Consider the following 15,793-nt stretch of genomic DNA (forward strand, 5'->3'; position numbering starts at 1 on the left):
ACTCCAGAGCAGAGTGGAGAGAATAAAACATTTCTTTTCAAATCATCCATGATTTCTTGTGTTAGCGTGGGAATTCGTGGCGGTGGCAAATCCAAGGCTGAGAGGCTTAGGTGTGGGGCAGTATATCCTGTTGGAGGCAGTGGATCTCGGATTATCTCATGAGCAAGCCTAATTACAATTCGTTTCCACCAGCCGTCCATATCTGGATACCTGACCTACTCTGTGTTCATTAGTTCGTTCGTTTTAAAACTTTACATATTTTGAAGCTGTTTTGTCATCATGTATGTTTATAAGTTTTATAGGTCTCTGGAGGAATCTTTTTATCATTACGTGATGCCTCCCTCAATCCCTCTTAATGCCTTTTTCTGGGGTGGGTCACATGCCTGGTGCCTCGATGACTGTGGGTAGGAGGATAAATTGGCCCAGTGCCTGCATGGTAGTCAGGGCTCTGGCCTTATTATCTGGGACATTCATCGAGGCCAAGCTGCTGTAACAAAGAGCCCCCAACATGCAGTAGCACAAACAAGATACACACTTGTTCTGCACTCACAGAACGGTCCAGAAGGAGGCAGTGTGGGGCCGGCAGGATGGCTCTGCCATCTTTGGCCATGAAGCTTCATCTCTGGGTCCGAGAGGGTTGCCTCACCGCTTCCGTGAGGTAGGAGGCCAGAGGGGACCCACCTGATTCTTCCAAAGAAAAGTCTTTGAAAGGCACGTGTGGTGTTTCTTAGCCACAGGGAGGCTGGGAACCATCGTCCTGAGCTGGGGGTACCTGCCCACTTAAGAACACAAAATAATGGGAGAGATGGATGGAGGTGGATGGGTATTCAGTCACACGATCTGAGTTGCCATTGTCCTTTGGACTTGCCTCTCTCTCAGCAACACCACACGGCAGGGCTTGCTCACGCAGGATTCTGACCTTCCCGGGTCTCCGGCCGTATGCGATCTGACATCAGAAATCTCGTTTCAAGCCCTTAGCAACTTTAACTAGCAGAATGGGAGGACAGAGGCGGCATCAAGCCCCGGGGACAAAAAAAGACCCAGGCCCTCCCCGCCTCGGAGGGTCTCATGGAGGGAGAAACCAGACAAACGGGCCGACGGATGCAGGGTAGAGACAAGGCTTTGAGAGCAGGGCACACAGGGGCCAGGGCAAGGAGCCTCTGACCCGCTTCGGGAGGGCAGAGACCACCCGGGATGCTATAATCCTGGAGGGTGGTAGGAAGCAGTCACATTCTGGATGTGTTTCAAGGCTGAGCTGATAGACTCCCCAACGGACTTGCCGTGGGATTTGAGAAAGTGAATCCCTATTGTTTGGTCTAAGCAAATGGAGGGATGGAGATGCCCTTGAAGGTTACGGGAAGCATGCACAGGAAGGAAGGTTTTGGAGGAAGAGCAGGAGCTCGATCTGGGACACGGTAAGCTTGCAATGCCTACTGGTTATATGCAGCTGGGGGTGGGGGATGGGAGTTGGATGTGCAAATCTGGAGCTCGGAGGAGGGGTGCAGAATGGGTATATAATTGGGAGCATCGTCAGTACTTAGATGGTACTCGAGGAGAGAAGGGGTCTGAGGGCGGAGCTCTGGGGATTCGATAGATTGCTGGTCCCGATGATGTTCAGAGACAAGGGGCGTGGAGCAGGGTTAAAGATGGCAGAGGCACTCTGGTTACTGGGGGTGACAAACTCATGGGTATGACTTCATGGGGTGTGTGGCGGAGGGTCGAGAGAATGTCGTGGGGCCGAGGGCACCGGGCATGGAAATAGCCAAGAATTATAGGATATATTGAGATGAGCCCTCGTGGCTCCAGGCAGATGATAAGTCTGAGAGCACAGAGGGGAGGGAGGAAGGGTTGGGGTCTTGTCCGGGTGCTGGGATTTTACCCATACTGCTGGGGGCTCGGAGCCCCCCAGAGGACTGGTCCTAATGGGGCTCATATCGCAATATAGTCATACTACAAGAATCCCCATTGTTCATCTTTAGTCCAAATGTACTTGTATATCCCAAATGTTGCGTGGGACATACTTAATGCCAAAAACTGTTCGTGGCTTATCTGAAATTCACATTCAACTGGGCATCCTGAATTTTCACTTCCCAACAGTCATAAGCCAAGATAGCTTCCTTCTCAGAGTGCCATCGGTACCCGACTGTCCAGGATGCAGGTCACTGTCCCGGGGTGGCTGTGGGGTCAGAGTCCCATCCCTAGACATTACTCTTCACTCCTTCTCGCGGGCTTGGGAAGGAAAGGGCTGACCCTGCTCTGCCCAATCTCTCAGCACAGCTCAGCTGTCTCCCTCCCAGGCTGGAGGGCTAGGGCCACCCAGGGCCACTCGCTGGACTGGTCTTTCTATGCAGAGTGAGGGGGAAGCTGGACCAGAGCCCTGGAGCTGCCCCCACATCTCCCCTGCAGGGGCAGTGGGGAGGAGAGCGGGTCCTTGGAAAGGGAGAGGGATTTCCTGCCAGGTGCAAATCGCCCTCCATGTGTCCTGCTGACTGATGACTGAGTCCTAATGAGCAGAGACAGTTGCCTGGGCCCAGAGATCAAGTGAGGGACACAAGTGAATAAGGGGAAGGCCCTGCTCCCTCCTTAATCAAGTTTCCCAAACTGGTGTCTTTAAAAGTATTTAATTAAGGGGTACCTGGCTGGCTCAGTCGGTGAAGCATGTGACTCTTGATCTCAGGGTTGTGAGTTTGAGCCTCACATTGGACATAGAGATTACTTAAAAATAAAGTCTTTAAAAATTAATTTAAAAAAATCTTTAACTGGGGGCACCTGGGTGGCTCAGTCGGTTAAGCGTCTGCCTTTGGCTTGGGTCATGATCTCAGGGTCCTGGGATCGAGCCCCGCGTCGGGCTCCCTGCTCCGCGGGAAGCCTGCTTCTCCCTCTCCCACTCCCCCTGCTTGTGTTCCCTCTCTCGCTGTGTCTCTTCAAATAAATAAATAAAATCTTAAAAAATAAAAAAAATAAAAAACTTTAATTGTGGCAAATACATGTAACATGAAATTTACCATCTTTTTTTTAAAGACTTATTTTATTTATTTTAGAGAGAGAGAGAGCGCACGCCAGCAGAGGGAGGGTCAGAGGGAGAAGCAGGCTCGACGTGGGGCTCAATCCCAGGACCCTGAGATCAGAACCTGACCCGAAACCAAGAGTCAGATGCTTAACGGACTGAGACACCCAGCCGCCCCTGAAATTCACCAACTGAACCACGTTTAAGTGTCCAGTTCAGTGGCATAAAGGACTTTCGTACTGTGCAACCGTCACCACCATCCGCAAAGCACTTTGCGCCTTGCAAAACGGAAAGTCTGCCCGCATTAAAGGACCACTCCCCAGGAACCCAGCCCAGCTCCTTGGCACCACAGTCCTGCTTAATGTCTTCAGTCACAGCGTCTGTCCTTTTGTGTCTGAATTATCTCACTTATCATAATGTCCTCAAGCTTCATCCCTGTTGTGGGGGATGGTAGGATTCTCTTCCTTTTAAGGCTGAATAATATTCCCTATCTCCTGGGTGCTTAAAAAAAAATCCTGTCAAAGCCCCACCCTAAACGGAATAAATCAGACCAAATGATCGGAGGATGGGGCAAAGCCATGGGTGGTCTTGTTGGCTCTCTGTGTTCCTGGGGAATGCTGGCTGAGAACCTCAGGTGTATCGAGTGCTTCCTTCCACTGAGGCCCCTATCTGAGGTTTTACTTGGTAGGATTACACCAGAGGGCGCGTGAACTGTGGATTAACCTGTCACTGAGAGCACTGGGGCTAGAACAGGTCAGTGTCTGGCTTACTGGACTTTGCCAGGTTTATCAGCTAGAGTCAGTACCCCTCTTCTGGGGCTTCTCAACCTCGGCACTCTGGACATTTCGGTTGGGATCATTCTTTATGTGGCGCCGTCCTGTGCATGATAGGATGTTGAGCAGCATCCTGGTCTCTATGTCAAGATGGCAGGAGCACCCTCTCCCCAGTTGTGACAACCAAACATGTCTCTAGACATTGTTGAATGTTCACGTGGGGCAAAATCACCCTGAACTGATAAATTATCCTATCCTAAAGGATACTAACTCATGGGGCCAAATAAGGACACAGCTAATTAAAAAAAAATCAACAAAGAGGGGCGCCTGGGTGGCTCAGTTGTTAAGTGTCTACCTTGGCTCGGGTCATGATCCCAGGGTCCTGGGATCGAGTCATCGGGCTCCCTGCTCGGCGGGAAGCCTGCTTCTCCCTCTCCCACTCCCCCTGCTTGTGTTCCCTCTCTCACTATCTCTCTGTCAAGTAAATAAATAAAAATCTTTTTTAAAAAATCAACAAAGAATATAAAAGCTGGGTTACAGCTACTTTCAGAAACAGGGGTATTACAACTGCTGTCCAAGAAATATAAATAAACATAAGAAACATAAGTCAGCAACATGAAGTAAGAATTAAAAAAAATTTTTTAATGCAATGAATATTAATTAAGAAAAATATGCAGTAGCTGAAGGAATATGGCGGATGGGAAATACAGCAGAACAGACACAAGAGAAATTAGAGAAGAGGAACAAAACATTGGAGACTCTTCCAGAAGTGAGAAAGCATGAAGAATCCAGGCCCTACTTGAGGGGAACATGAGAAGGGAGAGGAGGAAATATTTGTAAGAAATCATAAAGATAAATTTCATATGTTTAAAGATGAAAGAGCTCTCAGACCCGTAGTGTTCTTTAGGCTGAACAGGAAAAATCTACACCTGGTCACAAATGAATGAATTTCAAAAATGCCTGAAAGAAAGAAAAATCCAAATCATTTCTGCAGGAAGGCTTATATGGCTTTCTGGTGGCAACAGTGGGTGCAGATGATGGTGCAGCAAATCCTTTTCAGGAGTTGAAGGAAAACAATGTAAATCTGTAATTTTCTATCCAGGCAAATATTCATCCCAATGGAGGGTGCGAAAGAAAAGTACCTCCGTACCAGTTATATGAGGTCATCTATAGTCGCAGAAAAAATTAGAAGATCTTAAATAGTCCAGAACCTTGGATGTGTCACCTCTGTGTGTGTGTGTATGTATCTACCTATATATCTATGTGTCTTCTATCCAATCTATTTATCAGTATTTATATATGGAGCATCTACTGGGCAAACGCTGTTCTAGGTCCCAAGCATCGACCTCAATGCTGACTCAGTAAATGGAACAGAGCACCAGATCTTATGAAGCTTGCAGTGAATGCTGGGGAACACCAGCAATAAGGAAATATAAGCAAGTAAATGAACAATGTGTATGATGGTGGTAAATAATAAGAATAAAAATAAACCAGGCTCTGGATGCCTGGGTGGCTCAGTCAGCTAGGAGTCTGACTCTTTGATCTCAGCTCGGGTCTTGATCTCAGGGTTGTGAGTTTAGGCCCCTGCGTTGGGCTCCATGCCGGGAGTGGAGCCTACTTGAAAATAAAATAAAATAAACCAGTTCATGAAGGTTCTCTACTAGGGCAAGTCCAGGGGACAATTGGGCACTGTTTGTGGACATTTCTGGGTGTCACAGCCGAGGGGTGCTCCTGGCATCCAGTGGGCAGAGCGCATTCCAGTCCACGGAGCAAGACCCTGTGGACAAAGTCCCAGAGCAGAAGCACGCTAGTCTTGCTCAGGCAACTGAGGAGGGGGCTGAGAAAGGGGGAGCGTGCAGGTGAGATGCTGAAGGCCTCTGGGTACAGAGAAAGGACAAGGCTTCTCCTCCAAGTGCTCTGCAAACCATGGGTCGGTTCTGAAGGGGGGCAGTGAAATGTATGGCTGGGGTCTCGTCACAGAATCCAGGGCCATGGGGAACGCAGCCCTCGGGGGCAGGAGGGCAGAGGGGACCATTCTGGAAGCGGCAGCAAAGGTCCAGGTCCCGGAGAGATTAGAAGAGGCAGCAGTGAGGGGATGAGTGGTCAGATTCTGAATCCAATTTGGTGGCGGGTCCCCCATGTACTGGACTCAGGATGAAAGGGTAGAGTTTATGTGGCCAGAAAGCCACCATTCTGCTCCCAAGGAGTCGGAGGTTTGCAGGGTGTTAGAGATTCCTTTGGGCCCCCAGAATCAACGAAAGCCAGGAGCCTTCCAATTCATCTGAAATGTTAACACAAAAAAGCTCACTATCTGAATGGATTTGTTATGATTTGATGGACACGGAGAGCTTCCAAAATTGTAACCCAGTCACGCCGAATCCTTGATTAAAATTCATGCAGTAACATGCAGACCCACCATTATATAGCTTTTCAGAATTTATGAGATCTAATTCAGGGGGACAAAAAGGTCCACAGAGAAACCTCATGTATCTCCAAACCACCTTCCCCACCCAGGGAGAAAAGGAATACAGAGCCGTGTCTATGTCCTTTTGTCTGCTTTCCATTGTTTTTGTAAAAGGGTAAGTTGACATATCAAATCAGTGACTTAAACTAGTTTGAGCAAAGCTTTAAGGTATTAATCCCAAGATATTGAAAAATAGTAAAAATAAGTTTTAAAAAATCACAAATATTCCTCATGTATCAATAATTACTTTTCATTTTTCAATACCTTGGAATTAATATGTTAGAGCTTTGCTTGAGCTAGATGATTTTTTTCGAAGATTTTATTTTTTATTTTTAAGTAATCTCTATACCCAGTATAGGGCTCGAACTCACAACCCTGAGATCAGGAGTCGCACGATCCACGGACTGAACCACCCAGGCACCCCTGAACTAGATTAAATCACTGGTTTGATACCAGCCTGCCATCTCTTCACACGTTCTTGACTTGATGAGTTAGCGCTGCCTTCGGCATTGAGGAAAAGCTCAGCCTGCAAAATGGGTATGATGTTGTACTTTACTCACATGCAACCTCTAGTTTTCTAAATACCTACCTCTCCCGCTTTGCCTTCTCAGCTCATTTTAAATAAAATCTTGACCCAAAGTGCTTAAAACTTGCAGCTCTACATTCCCTGACTCCTTTGAACGCTTCAGGCATATGATAAATAATTCAGTAGACCAGGAAAACCAATATTGTTTCCAAGTAGATTTATTTAATAAATTCCTTTTTTTTTTCTCTTGATGGAGTTTCAGTGGGAAATGTAATCCACACGGCCATCTTCAGTGGTTCATTCCATGGCCTTAAACTAAGCTTTGGGCTGATGAGGTAACAGGAAGTCTGGGGTTTCTCTAGCTGTATATAAACAGAGCTGTGTATTTCAGCTCAAGGCTGTTGGAGAGCGAGTCTCCGATGTGAGGAGGCTGGAGGCAGGAAGACCTGAAGACACGAACGAGGTAAGTTACGGGTGGGGACGTCTAACGGTGCTTGGAACCTGGGATGGACGGATGGAGGTTGGTACCAGGAGGATTTGGGTCTGTATTCACTATGCATTAGCTCCAAGGTCTTGTGAAAGAAAGGATCTTCCTATACCCCATTATTAACTTTGAATCATTGTGGTGTGATTTGATTTGTGGTATGTGTGGTTTATACTTTGAACCAGGGTTTCTCAACCTCAGATGATATTTTTGGCCTGATGATTTTTTTGTTGTTTTGTGTGGGGGGAGGGGAGTTGGGGGTCTGTCCTGTGCACTGTAGGATATTTAGGGGTATCCCCCCATCTGCCTCCCCCATGCCCAGGTTAGGACATCCAAAAATGTCTCCAGATGTTGCCCAGTGTCCTGAGGAGCCAAGGGGAGTAGGGCAAGTCACGTTTGGTTGAGAATTATAGCTCTAAATGTTGGTCACTCCATTTTTTACCATTGGGTAAAGATGTGCTGGGCATGTGCTCGGCATCCTCTTATTTTATCCTCAGACAATGTAAGAGGTAGGTTTTATCGTCCCCAAGTTATGGAGAAGGATTATGGTCTCCCAAGAGCTGATTGACTTGCCTAACAGCTAACTGAAGCTAAAACATGGGATTAAAACCACACTGGGCTGAAGTAACCTTCCCCAACGATCCGAAATAGGACAAAAGTTGACCATTAGGGATTTTAGGCAAATGTATTAGCTTTGAATCCGTGTGGCACGTGGTTCTCCTGAGATTTCTAAACTTGCCATACTGTTGCTTAAAAACACATCGCCAGGTTTTTGCTCTCCACGGGGTAAAAACCAAACCTTTTTTTTATCAACCAACTAGCGCAGCCGGGATTAAAGCCCCTTTCTCTACCTGGGAGCCACGTGACTCTCAGGGGCCTGCTGAGTACCCCCAGTCTTCATCCCTTCCTCAGGTTGACCCCTGATCTCTCACTAGAAGGAAAGTGTGGGTTGCATTCTTTCTGTAGCTGTTGTTCTTTTTTTTAGATTTTTATTTGGGAGAGAGAGAGCACGTGCCAAGCAGGGGGGAGGGGCAGAGGGGGAGGGGTTAAGCAGGCTCCCGCTGAGCAGGGCTCAATCCCAGGACCCTGGAATCATTACCTAAACCGAAGGCAGAAACCCCACGTAGCTGTTGTTCTTGGAATAAAATGGATATCTGCAGATTATCAAGGTGGTTCTTGCCTTTGAAAGCTAGGTTGAGAACTTCCTGAAAGCTCTTCTCTCTCAAAATTTTGCTTTTGAAAATTTCAAAGAGCATTGGATTTTAAATCCGTTTTCTGGGATGAGATTAAGTATTTAACCCACAGACTGAGAGCAGATGAACGGATTGCCTGGGGGTGGGGAAGGGGGCAGTGCCTGCTCTAGGCGGACAGGGTTTCCTTTGGGGATGAATAAATTCTGGAGCTAGACAGCGGTGAATGGTTGCATAGCATTGCAAATGTGAGCGGTGCCGCAAAGCTGTGCATTTTAAAAGAGTTAGAAATGGGGACTTTTGTGTTACGTGTATCTTACCACAGTAACAAAGTTATCTGTTAATCCTGTTAGGATTCTTTTGAGCCCTCCCTTTCCTGGAACAAAGCAATATCCTAGGATCAACAAGGAAATGTGTTGGGGGACAATCTTACATTAATATTTCCAGTGTTACTACACCACATGAAATTCTCAGGTTGTAAATATTTTTCTGTATTCCGCAAAGAATGATATTGTCCCAACATACAGATGAGAAAACTGAGCCCACCTCTGTGCATTTAGAGCTCAGAATCTAGGGGGCCATTCAGACATTTAAACCACCTTTTACTATAAAGGTGGACGTTGGAAAAATAATAGTGGGGGTTACTTTCCATGGTATTTAATACAGGACCAGTTGGGGACGGTGTCTAGTGTTGGGGTGAAGGGTTTGGAGGGGAGGGGGTGGGTAAGAAGTTAAACTAATGTGGTTCATTCTTTTCTCCCCCCAGACTTCTGAACAAACAGCGGGTCCCTTGCTGAGGAAAACCAGAGTAAATCCCTTTAGGGAGGTCTTAATTAGGCACCAGCTTCTAGAGAGTTTGCAGAGTCATATTGGAAAATTCTCCGGTCAATATGGCTACAGACCAGATATTTTCAGGGGGTCAGGAGAAAGCCCAAGGCAGCCCCGGGTCAGAGCTGCCGCAGTCTGTACCCTTGCCAGGAGCCCTCACTGGGAAGCAAGACAGCAACTGTGAGACTTGGCACCTGAGCTTCAGGGCGTTTACGAGCTCCGAGAAGTCGGACCCCCTCGACGACCTGGGGAGGCTCAGTGAGCTCTGCTACCTGTGGCTAAGGCCGGACCTTCACACCAAGGAGCAGATCCTGGACACGCTGGTGATGGAGCAGTTTATGATCTCCATGCCTCAGGAGCTTCAGGTCTTAGTCAAGGAAAGTGGTGTGCAGAGCTGCAAAGACTTGCAAGACCTGCTGAGAAGCAACCAGACCCCCAAGAAATGGGTGAGCAGGGCCTTCCTGACGGGAACAGGGAAGGTGGAGCTGGTGTGGGGGCTGCACGGTGCCCTTGGACTAGAAAGGACATGGGGGCTTTCTTCTGAGTCAGTGTGGGAGACAGCGTGCCCCTCAGGAGACACTCGGCAATGTCTAGAGACATTTCTGGCTGTCGCGACAGGGAGGAGATGGGAGGTTACTAGCGACTGGTGGGTTTCAGGAGTCTATGCACTTTGCCGTCATTCACCCTACACAGCCTCTCATGGAAGAGAGTTGTGTAAGGGACATTCCAGAGGCTCCAGGAGAAAGGAGCCTGAAACCAGTCCAACCCATTACATTTACAACTCTGGACATCGCCAGAGACCCTCTTAAAAGTGGTCCTACCTGAGTAAAGGGGCTACAGTTGACAGAGAGGGGTGCTACGTGGTCATGGTAACTAGAGCCCTGGGATGATGCTGAGGAAAGGAGGAGTGTGGGACAGTAGGCTGTTAACTTGACGGGGGTCTCAAATCCACTAGTGATCCTGGGGTGGGTCATCCTTGGGGGCTTCCCTGGGCATCGTAGTGTTTAGTGGCATCCTTGATGTCGATGGCAACCTCCCGCCGTTGTGAAAGTCAAAACCAAAACGAAATCCTGGTGCTTGCCACATGTCCCTCCGAGAGCGGTCAAAATGGCTCGCAGGTAAGACTCTCCAGACCAGGTAAGACCTTACGCTGGAACATTTTCCGTCATGGTGGCTGGAGGGCGCCTGTATGCTTTGTAGAAAAAGCAAGGGTCTGAAGGGCCTAGGAGGGGATGGGACCTGGTGTAGCACCAGTCATGGGGAGACAGGCTCCTCTGTAGGTAATTTTGTAAGTGGGCAGGAGGGAACTGGGTCCAACAGGGCAATCCCCCCTTCCCTGAGCACTCCAGCAGGCGATGAAATTCTCCAGGGGTGAGCCAAGAATGGGAATTAGGAGCTTTGACAACATTGTGGGAAAACAGCCATGGCAATTCTAAGATGTTAATCTGGGATGATAGATAAAGGAATTCTTAAGACCAGCTGAATGAGATGGAAGCCAGGCGTGTGAAATCTCACTTGGGCGCGGTGTTGGATTTCTCACTGCACCACACCTCACGCGCTCGAGGTCGGGAGTGGACAAGGCATGCTTTAGGATGATGGTTTGAGGGCTGAGTATTAGCTGAGGTTTTAAACAAGTAATTCCAATGAAGTGTGAGTGTATGGTAGCTTCACACAGGGAGCCTCAGAGCTACGTTCCGGTTCTCAGTGAGTCTGATCTTGGTTGATTCTTGCCCCCACAGACCATAGTCACCTTACAAGGACAGGAATTTCTTGTGCAAAGTTCAGATGCTCAGATGGCCGAAGCTGAGGTCAGTGACGTGGACCTCGTGACGGACTTGTCCAAGAAGCCCCAATCCTCTGTGAGCGAGACACATCCAGAGGACAGCCAGAAAGTCAGCAGACAGCGGCAGAATCTGCCAGGAGTCAGTGAGCCGTCAATGGGGCCGGCGAGTGTGACGCCCTCCCCGATCTCTAGGGAGCGGTGGCAGAAGGTACGGGAAGAAGCGGTGGGGGGTAGCTGCTGGAATAATTGGGGTGATGGCAGAGCACAGAACTGGACCCATTGACCCTAGGGATTCCCGTGACTGCGTCAAGCCCATAGACATCTCTGAGCCTCTGGAGAATGAAGACTCCTCGGCCTTTGCCCATCTGCCATTGAAGCTCTTTCAGCGTTAAGGGTGGGAAGAAAGAAATAGTCTCAATGAAATGGTGCTAGGTTAGTTTGCCATGGGGTAATGAACTGAAGGCTGATTTTTCCATAGCCGATTTCCTCAGGCATCCCATGAAGTGACAATCGGACAAAGGACACGTTTTGGAAATATAGTCAATACCTTATGTTAAAGGAGTGGTTCTCACCTGGAGTCGTTTTGCCTCTGGAAGACATTTGCAAATGTCCGGAGACCTTTTCGGTTGTCAGAATGGAGGTGGGGTTGGAGGATGGAATTGACATTAGTGGGTAGAAACCAGCGATGCTGCTATAATCGATCATCCCGCAATGCACAGGACAGCCTCACAACAGGGAGTCATCCAACCAAAATATCAGCAGTGCTGAGTAGGGACACCCGGACCTAGAGCCACCTTGCTTCCTGAGTAAGGGCAGGGGAAGCCGGATGACCTGAGGAGGAGTGCTTAGAGAATTAAGTGTAAAGGCTGCGATGTGTGGACATGGTTTAAAGGTGTGGTGGGTACTGGTTAAGGACAGGGAGTGACGAGTGGCCCAGAGGAAGCCTGGACACGTCCAGACACTGTGTTATTGAGAAAGTTGGTGTCTCAGATTAGGGAGATGGGCAGGATGGGGAAAGAGGAGACAAGAGCTTCCCACACCCCAAGTTAGACACTTTGGTAACTACGTTTGGTTGCCCGTTGTCAGGGACAGAACGTTCTCCTGCCAGAGACCATTCCTGGGAAAGGTGTACGGGAGGGTCTGAGACCCAAGGAGAACTTGAAGAAGAATCTGATGGAAGATCTGGAAGAGACAACAATACTGACATCCCAAGAGCCTCAGCTTCTGCAGGGTCCTGGTGAGCATGGAAACTGGAAATTCGGAGGAGTCAGTGACTTCTACCTGTGCTGGGGAGGGAGCTCTGAAATGTCAAGTCTTCTCTGTCACTGACTGTCCACAGTGTCCTACGTACAACCCCATCCCAGGTTTGTTGGTTGATGGGAGGTTCTCAGCCCACAGCAGTGCGCTCGGTTCAGACGAGGCTGGTATCATTGAAAATGCTCTTTATTAAGTGTTGTGTGTTAACCCTTGTTCAACAGATTCTGCGAGGGCGGAGGGTGGGAAGAATCTCCAAGAAGGAACCGGTATTACGAACGTGGCTGCCGACACACCTCCCACCCACCTTTCTGAGAGACAAATTTCCACTCAGAGTGGGAACAGAAGAGATTCTCAGAAGAGTCCAAGAAATCCCAAAGGAAGAAAACTGGACAACACCTCCATTTCCAAAGAGGCGCCCCAAGAGGGGACCCCATATTTTGCCAAAGGAGAAGCCTCAGCTCAACCTGCGTCCCATTTGGTCCATCCTGTTGGGAAAAAAACCACGGGACAGACACCAGCCCTGTGCAGCATATGTAAGAAAGGATTTCGTTATAAGTCCCAGTTTTACATTCACTGGAGGACACACACAGGAGAGAGGCCTTTCAAATGCGGTACCTGTTCTGGGGGTTTCATGCAGCCTTCAGACCTCCGAGTCCACCAGCGAATCCACACAGGCGAGAAGCCGTACTCCTGTGAACTCTGCCACAAGACGTTCACCCACGACTCCACCCTGCGGAGTCACTGGAGGGTCCACACAAAGGAGAAGCCTTACCCGTGTGAAGACTGCGGGAAAACTTTTAGTCACAAAGGGAACCTCAACGTCCACCGGCGCACCCACTCGGGATTAAAACCCTACACGTGTCACGAGTGCAAATGCGCCTTTCGTCAGCTGGGAACTTTTAAACGCCACCAAAAGACACATGCAAAGTGACTTCCTGACGAGTCCCTGATCGGGTGCAAGTCCCATCTGCCCCAAGAAGGAAGTTAATGGTGATCTCTCACTGATTTTTGTAAAAATGACACGGGACGTCTTGAGCACTTAAAAGGTTTCTGGAACACAACAGATGTTCCGTAAACATTAATTATGAGGGTCTTGGAATGATGACATCCTCCCCGTTGGTGTTCGTTTTCTGTTTTATTATGTGCTATTGTTTCCTCATAAGCTTTTTGGTTTATGTTGCCATTCTTGAAATGAAGGCAAGTCTTGTTTTCAATATTTCCTTATAAAATTGTGGCTGCAGATTGTTTTCCCTGTTGTCCTTTATTTCCTTGTAAAATAGGACGATCCAATAGGGTGGCCAGATTAAATAGGAGATACCCTGTGAAATTTGAATTTCAGATGAGCACGTTTTAAGTATAAACACATTCTGAATCATTTATCAAATAATCACTGAGCAACTTTTTTTTTTAAGATTTTTTTTTTTTTTTTATGTATCAGAGAGAGAGAAAGCACAAGCAGGGGGAGCGGCATGCAGAGGAAGAAGAGATGGGGGGCTCGATCCCAGGACCCCGGGATCATGACCTGCACCGAAGGCAGACACTTAACCGACTGAGCCACCCAGGCGCCCACCCCCAACTTTTTTTAAAAAGACATTTTTTAGAACAGATTTAGTTTCACAACAAAACAGCACGAAGTACAGAGATTTCCCAGAGACCCCCCGTCCCCACTCAAACACATCCTCCCTTACCATCAGCATCCCCCGCAGAGTGGTACGTTTGCTACAAATTATGAGTCTACGCTGATGTTGTTGTCCCCCAAAGCCCAGAGTACAGGGGTCACTCAGTGTTGTCCCTTCCCTGGGTTTAGACAGATGCATGACGTGCACCCACCGTTATGGTCTCATGCAGAGTAGTTTTCTACCCTAAAAATCCTTTGTGCTCTGCCTGTTCACATCTCTTTGTCACCTGCACCCTCAGTATTTTGCTAAATTTGGTAACGTGTAATTTTTCTCAAGTCCATACGATTGCCCTAGGTCCCACACCATCTCATCTATTAACCTTGTGCGTTAGGATGGCACATCTACGGATTTAGTACGTTCAGATAAAGGCCCATATTTGACTGATTTCCTTGCTTTTCCTGTAATATCAGGTCCCAGCCTCCTATCAGGGTCCCACGCTGCATTTCCTGATGCTTCCTTAGACTCCTCTTGGTAGTGAGTCTCTCAGATCTTCCTTGTTTTTGATGTCCTGAGAATCTGCACTTTAAAGAAATTCCCAGTGAGGGGCGCCTGAGTGGCTCAGTCGTTAAGCGTCTGCCTTCGGCTCAGGTCATGGTCCCAGGGTCCTGGGATCGAGCCCCGCATCGGGCTCCCTGCTCGGCGGGAAGCCTGCTTCTCCCTCTCCCTCTGCCCCTGCTTGTGTTCCCTCTCTGGCTGTGTCTCTCTCTGTCAAATAAAATCTTAAAAAAAAAAAAAAGAAGAAATTCCCAGCGATAGGGATGTTTTTGGTCTTGGGAAACTTTGAGAAAAGCGGGTATAGCTCGTAGGTTGGGTCCAGTAACCCTCAGAGCTCCAAGTCTGTCCCTTCCCACAGGGGTGGCCCATTTACAAAAGTCCTGTTTAAGGAGGAGGGTTTAAGGTCCTTCCCTGGCGCAGGGTCCCGGTGGTGCCTGTGGACTCCCTGTTCATCCAGACCAGGCTCTGAGCAGTCTTGCAGCTGAGTGGGAGGTGGTTCTCCCTCTTGGTGATTAAGTCTGACTTCCTTCACCAGACCTAGAAAGTGTTTTCATGACACAGCCTGCTCGTTTACCTTAATCAGTTAACTCCACCCGAATTAACTCATCAATTAACTTCACCCGAAGTTTCTTTGCAGCCCCATTTTCCAATCTGGCTGCATGTGGGAGGCACCTGGAGAGTTAAAAAGCCCCTGGTGGGAGTCACACCCAGAGACGAGGATTTGGCTGGTTTGGGGGCTGGCGGGGGCATCGGGTGATCCTAATGTGTGGCTGACACAAAGAGGATGAACACCGCTTCCCCTGCCCCCGCGGATATCTCCAGGCCTCCAGGATATGGTTAGGATTTAGGAAGAGGGTGAGTGGGGCAAGGATGATCAACCATTCTACCCTCTGGGTGTGGACCTCCACCCGCTGCATCCACACAGCCATGATCCTTGTTAGGAATTAAATAACACCCATGGGTATTGAGGAGGGCACAGCACGTTCTGCATGGAGCATAGGGCGTTATACGAAAGCAATGGATCGTGGATCACCACATCAAACACTAATGATGTACTGTATGGTGGCTAACATAACATAATAAAATTAAATTAAAAAAATTAAATAACAATCAGGCCCAAACCTACTGAATCAGAAGCCTGGGGGTGGAGTCCTGCACTCCATTTAAAGGGGGATCCTAATACATCCTAAGATTTTGTAACAGTTGCCCTGCATCACTGGTTCTTAGACTGGGAATCACCTGGGTAGTTTTGCTTTGTTTCTGAAATAACTATAGATTCACAAGAAACTGCAAAAATGGTACAGGCA

The 15,793-nt window shown here is 48.3% G+C and overlaps 1 protein-coding gene across 1 annotated transcript; it reads left to right on the forward strand.

Annotated features, from left to right (window-relative positions):
- The first annotated feature begins 9,334 nt into the window (after positions 1 to 9,334).
- LOC114202154 (zinc finger and SCAN domain-containing protein 5B-like) lies at positions 9,335 to 13,243 on the forward strand. Its single transcript, XM_028095215.2, has 4 exons — positions 9,335 to 9,718; positions 11,012 to 11,224; positions 12,148 to 12,292; positions 12,534 to 13,243. Exons 1-4 carry the CDS (start codon positions 9,335 to 9,337, stop codon positions 13,241 to 13,243), a joined length of 1,452 nt encoding a protein of 483 aa, XP_027951016.2.
- The last annotated feature ends 2,550 nt before the right edge of the window (positions 13,244 to 15,793 follow it).

The sequence above is a fragment of the Eumetopias jubatus genome, unplaced genomic scaffold, assembly GCF_037043125.1.
Source record: "Eumetopias jubatus isolate StellerSeaLion01/CBP00866 unplaced genomic scaffold, mEumJub1_p1.0 scaffold_10, whole genome shotgun sequence".
Lineage (NCBI taxonomy): Eukaryota > Metazoa > Chordata > Mammalia > Carnivora > Otariidae > Eumetopias > Eumetopias jubatus.

What these genes read in the sequence shown, in the direction of transcription:
- LOC114202154 (XM_028095215.2), top strand. Translation starts at nt 9,335, where the DNA reads ATGGCTACAGACCAGATATTTTCAGGGGGTCAGGAGAAAGCCCAAGGC. An exon ending in ACCAGACCCCCAAGAAATGG is followed by an intron (nt 9,719 to 11,011) that starts GTGAGCAGGGCC and finishes TTGCCCCCACAG; the next exon opens with ACCATAGTCACCTTACAAGG. An exon ending in CGTCAATGGGGCCGGCGAGT is followed by an intron (nt 11,225 to 12,147) that starts GTGACGCCCTCC and finishes TGTCAGGGACAG; the next exon opens with AACGTTCTCCTGCCAGAGAC.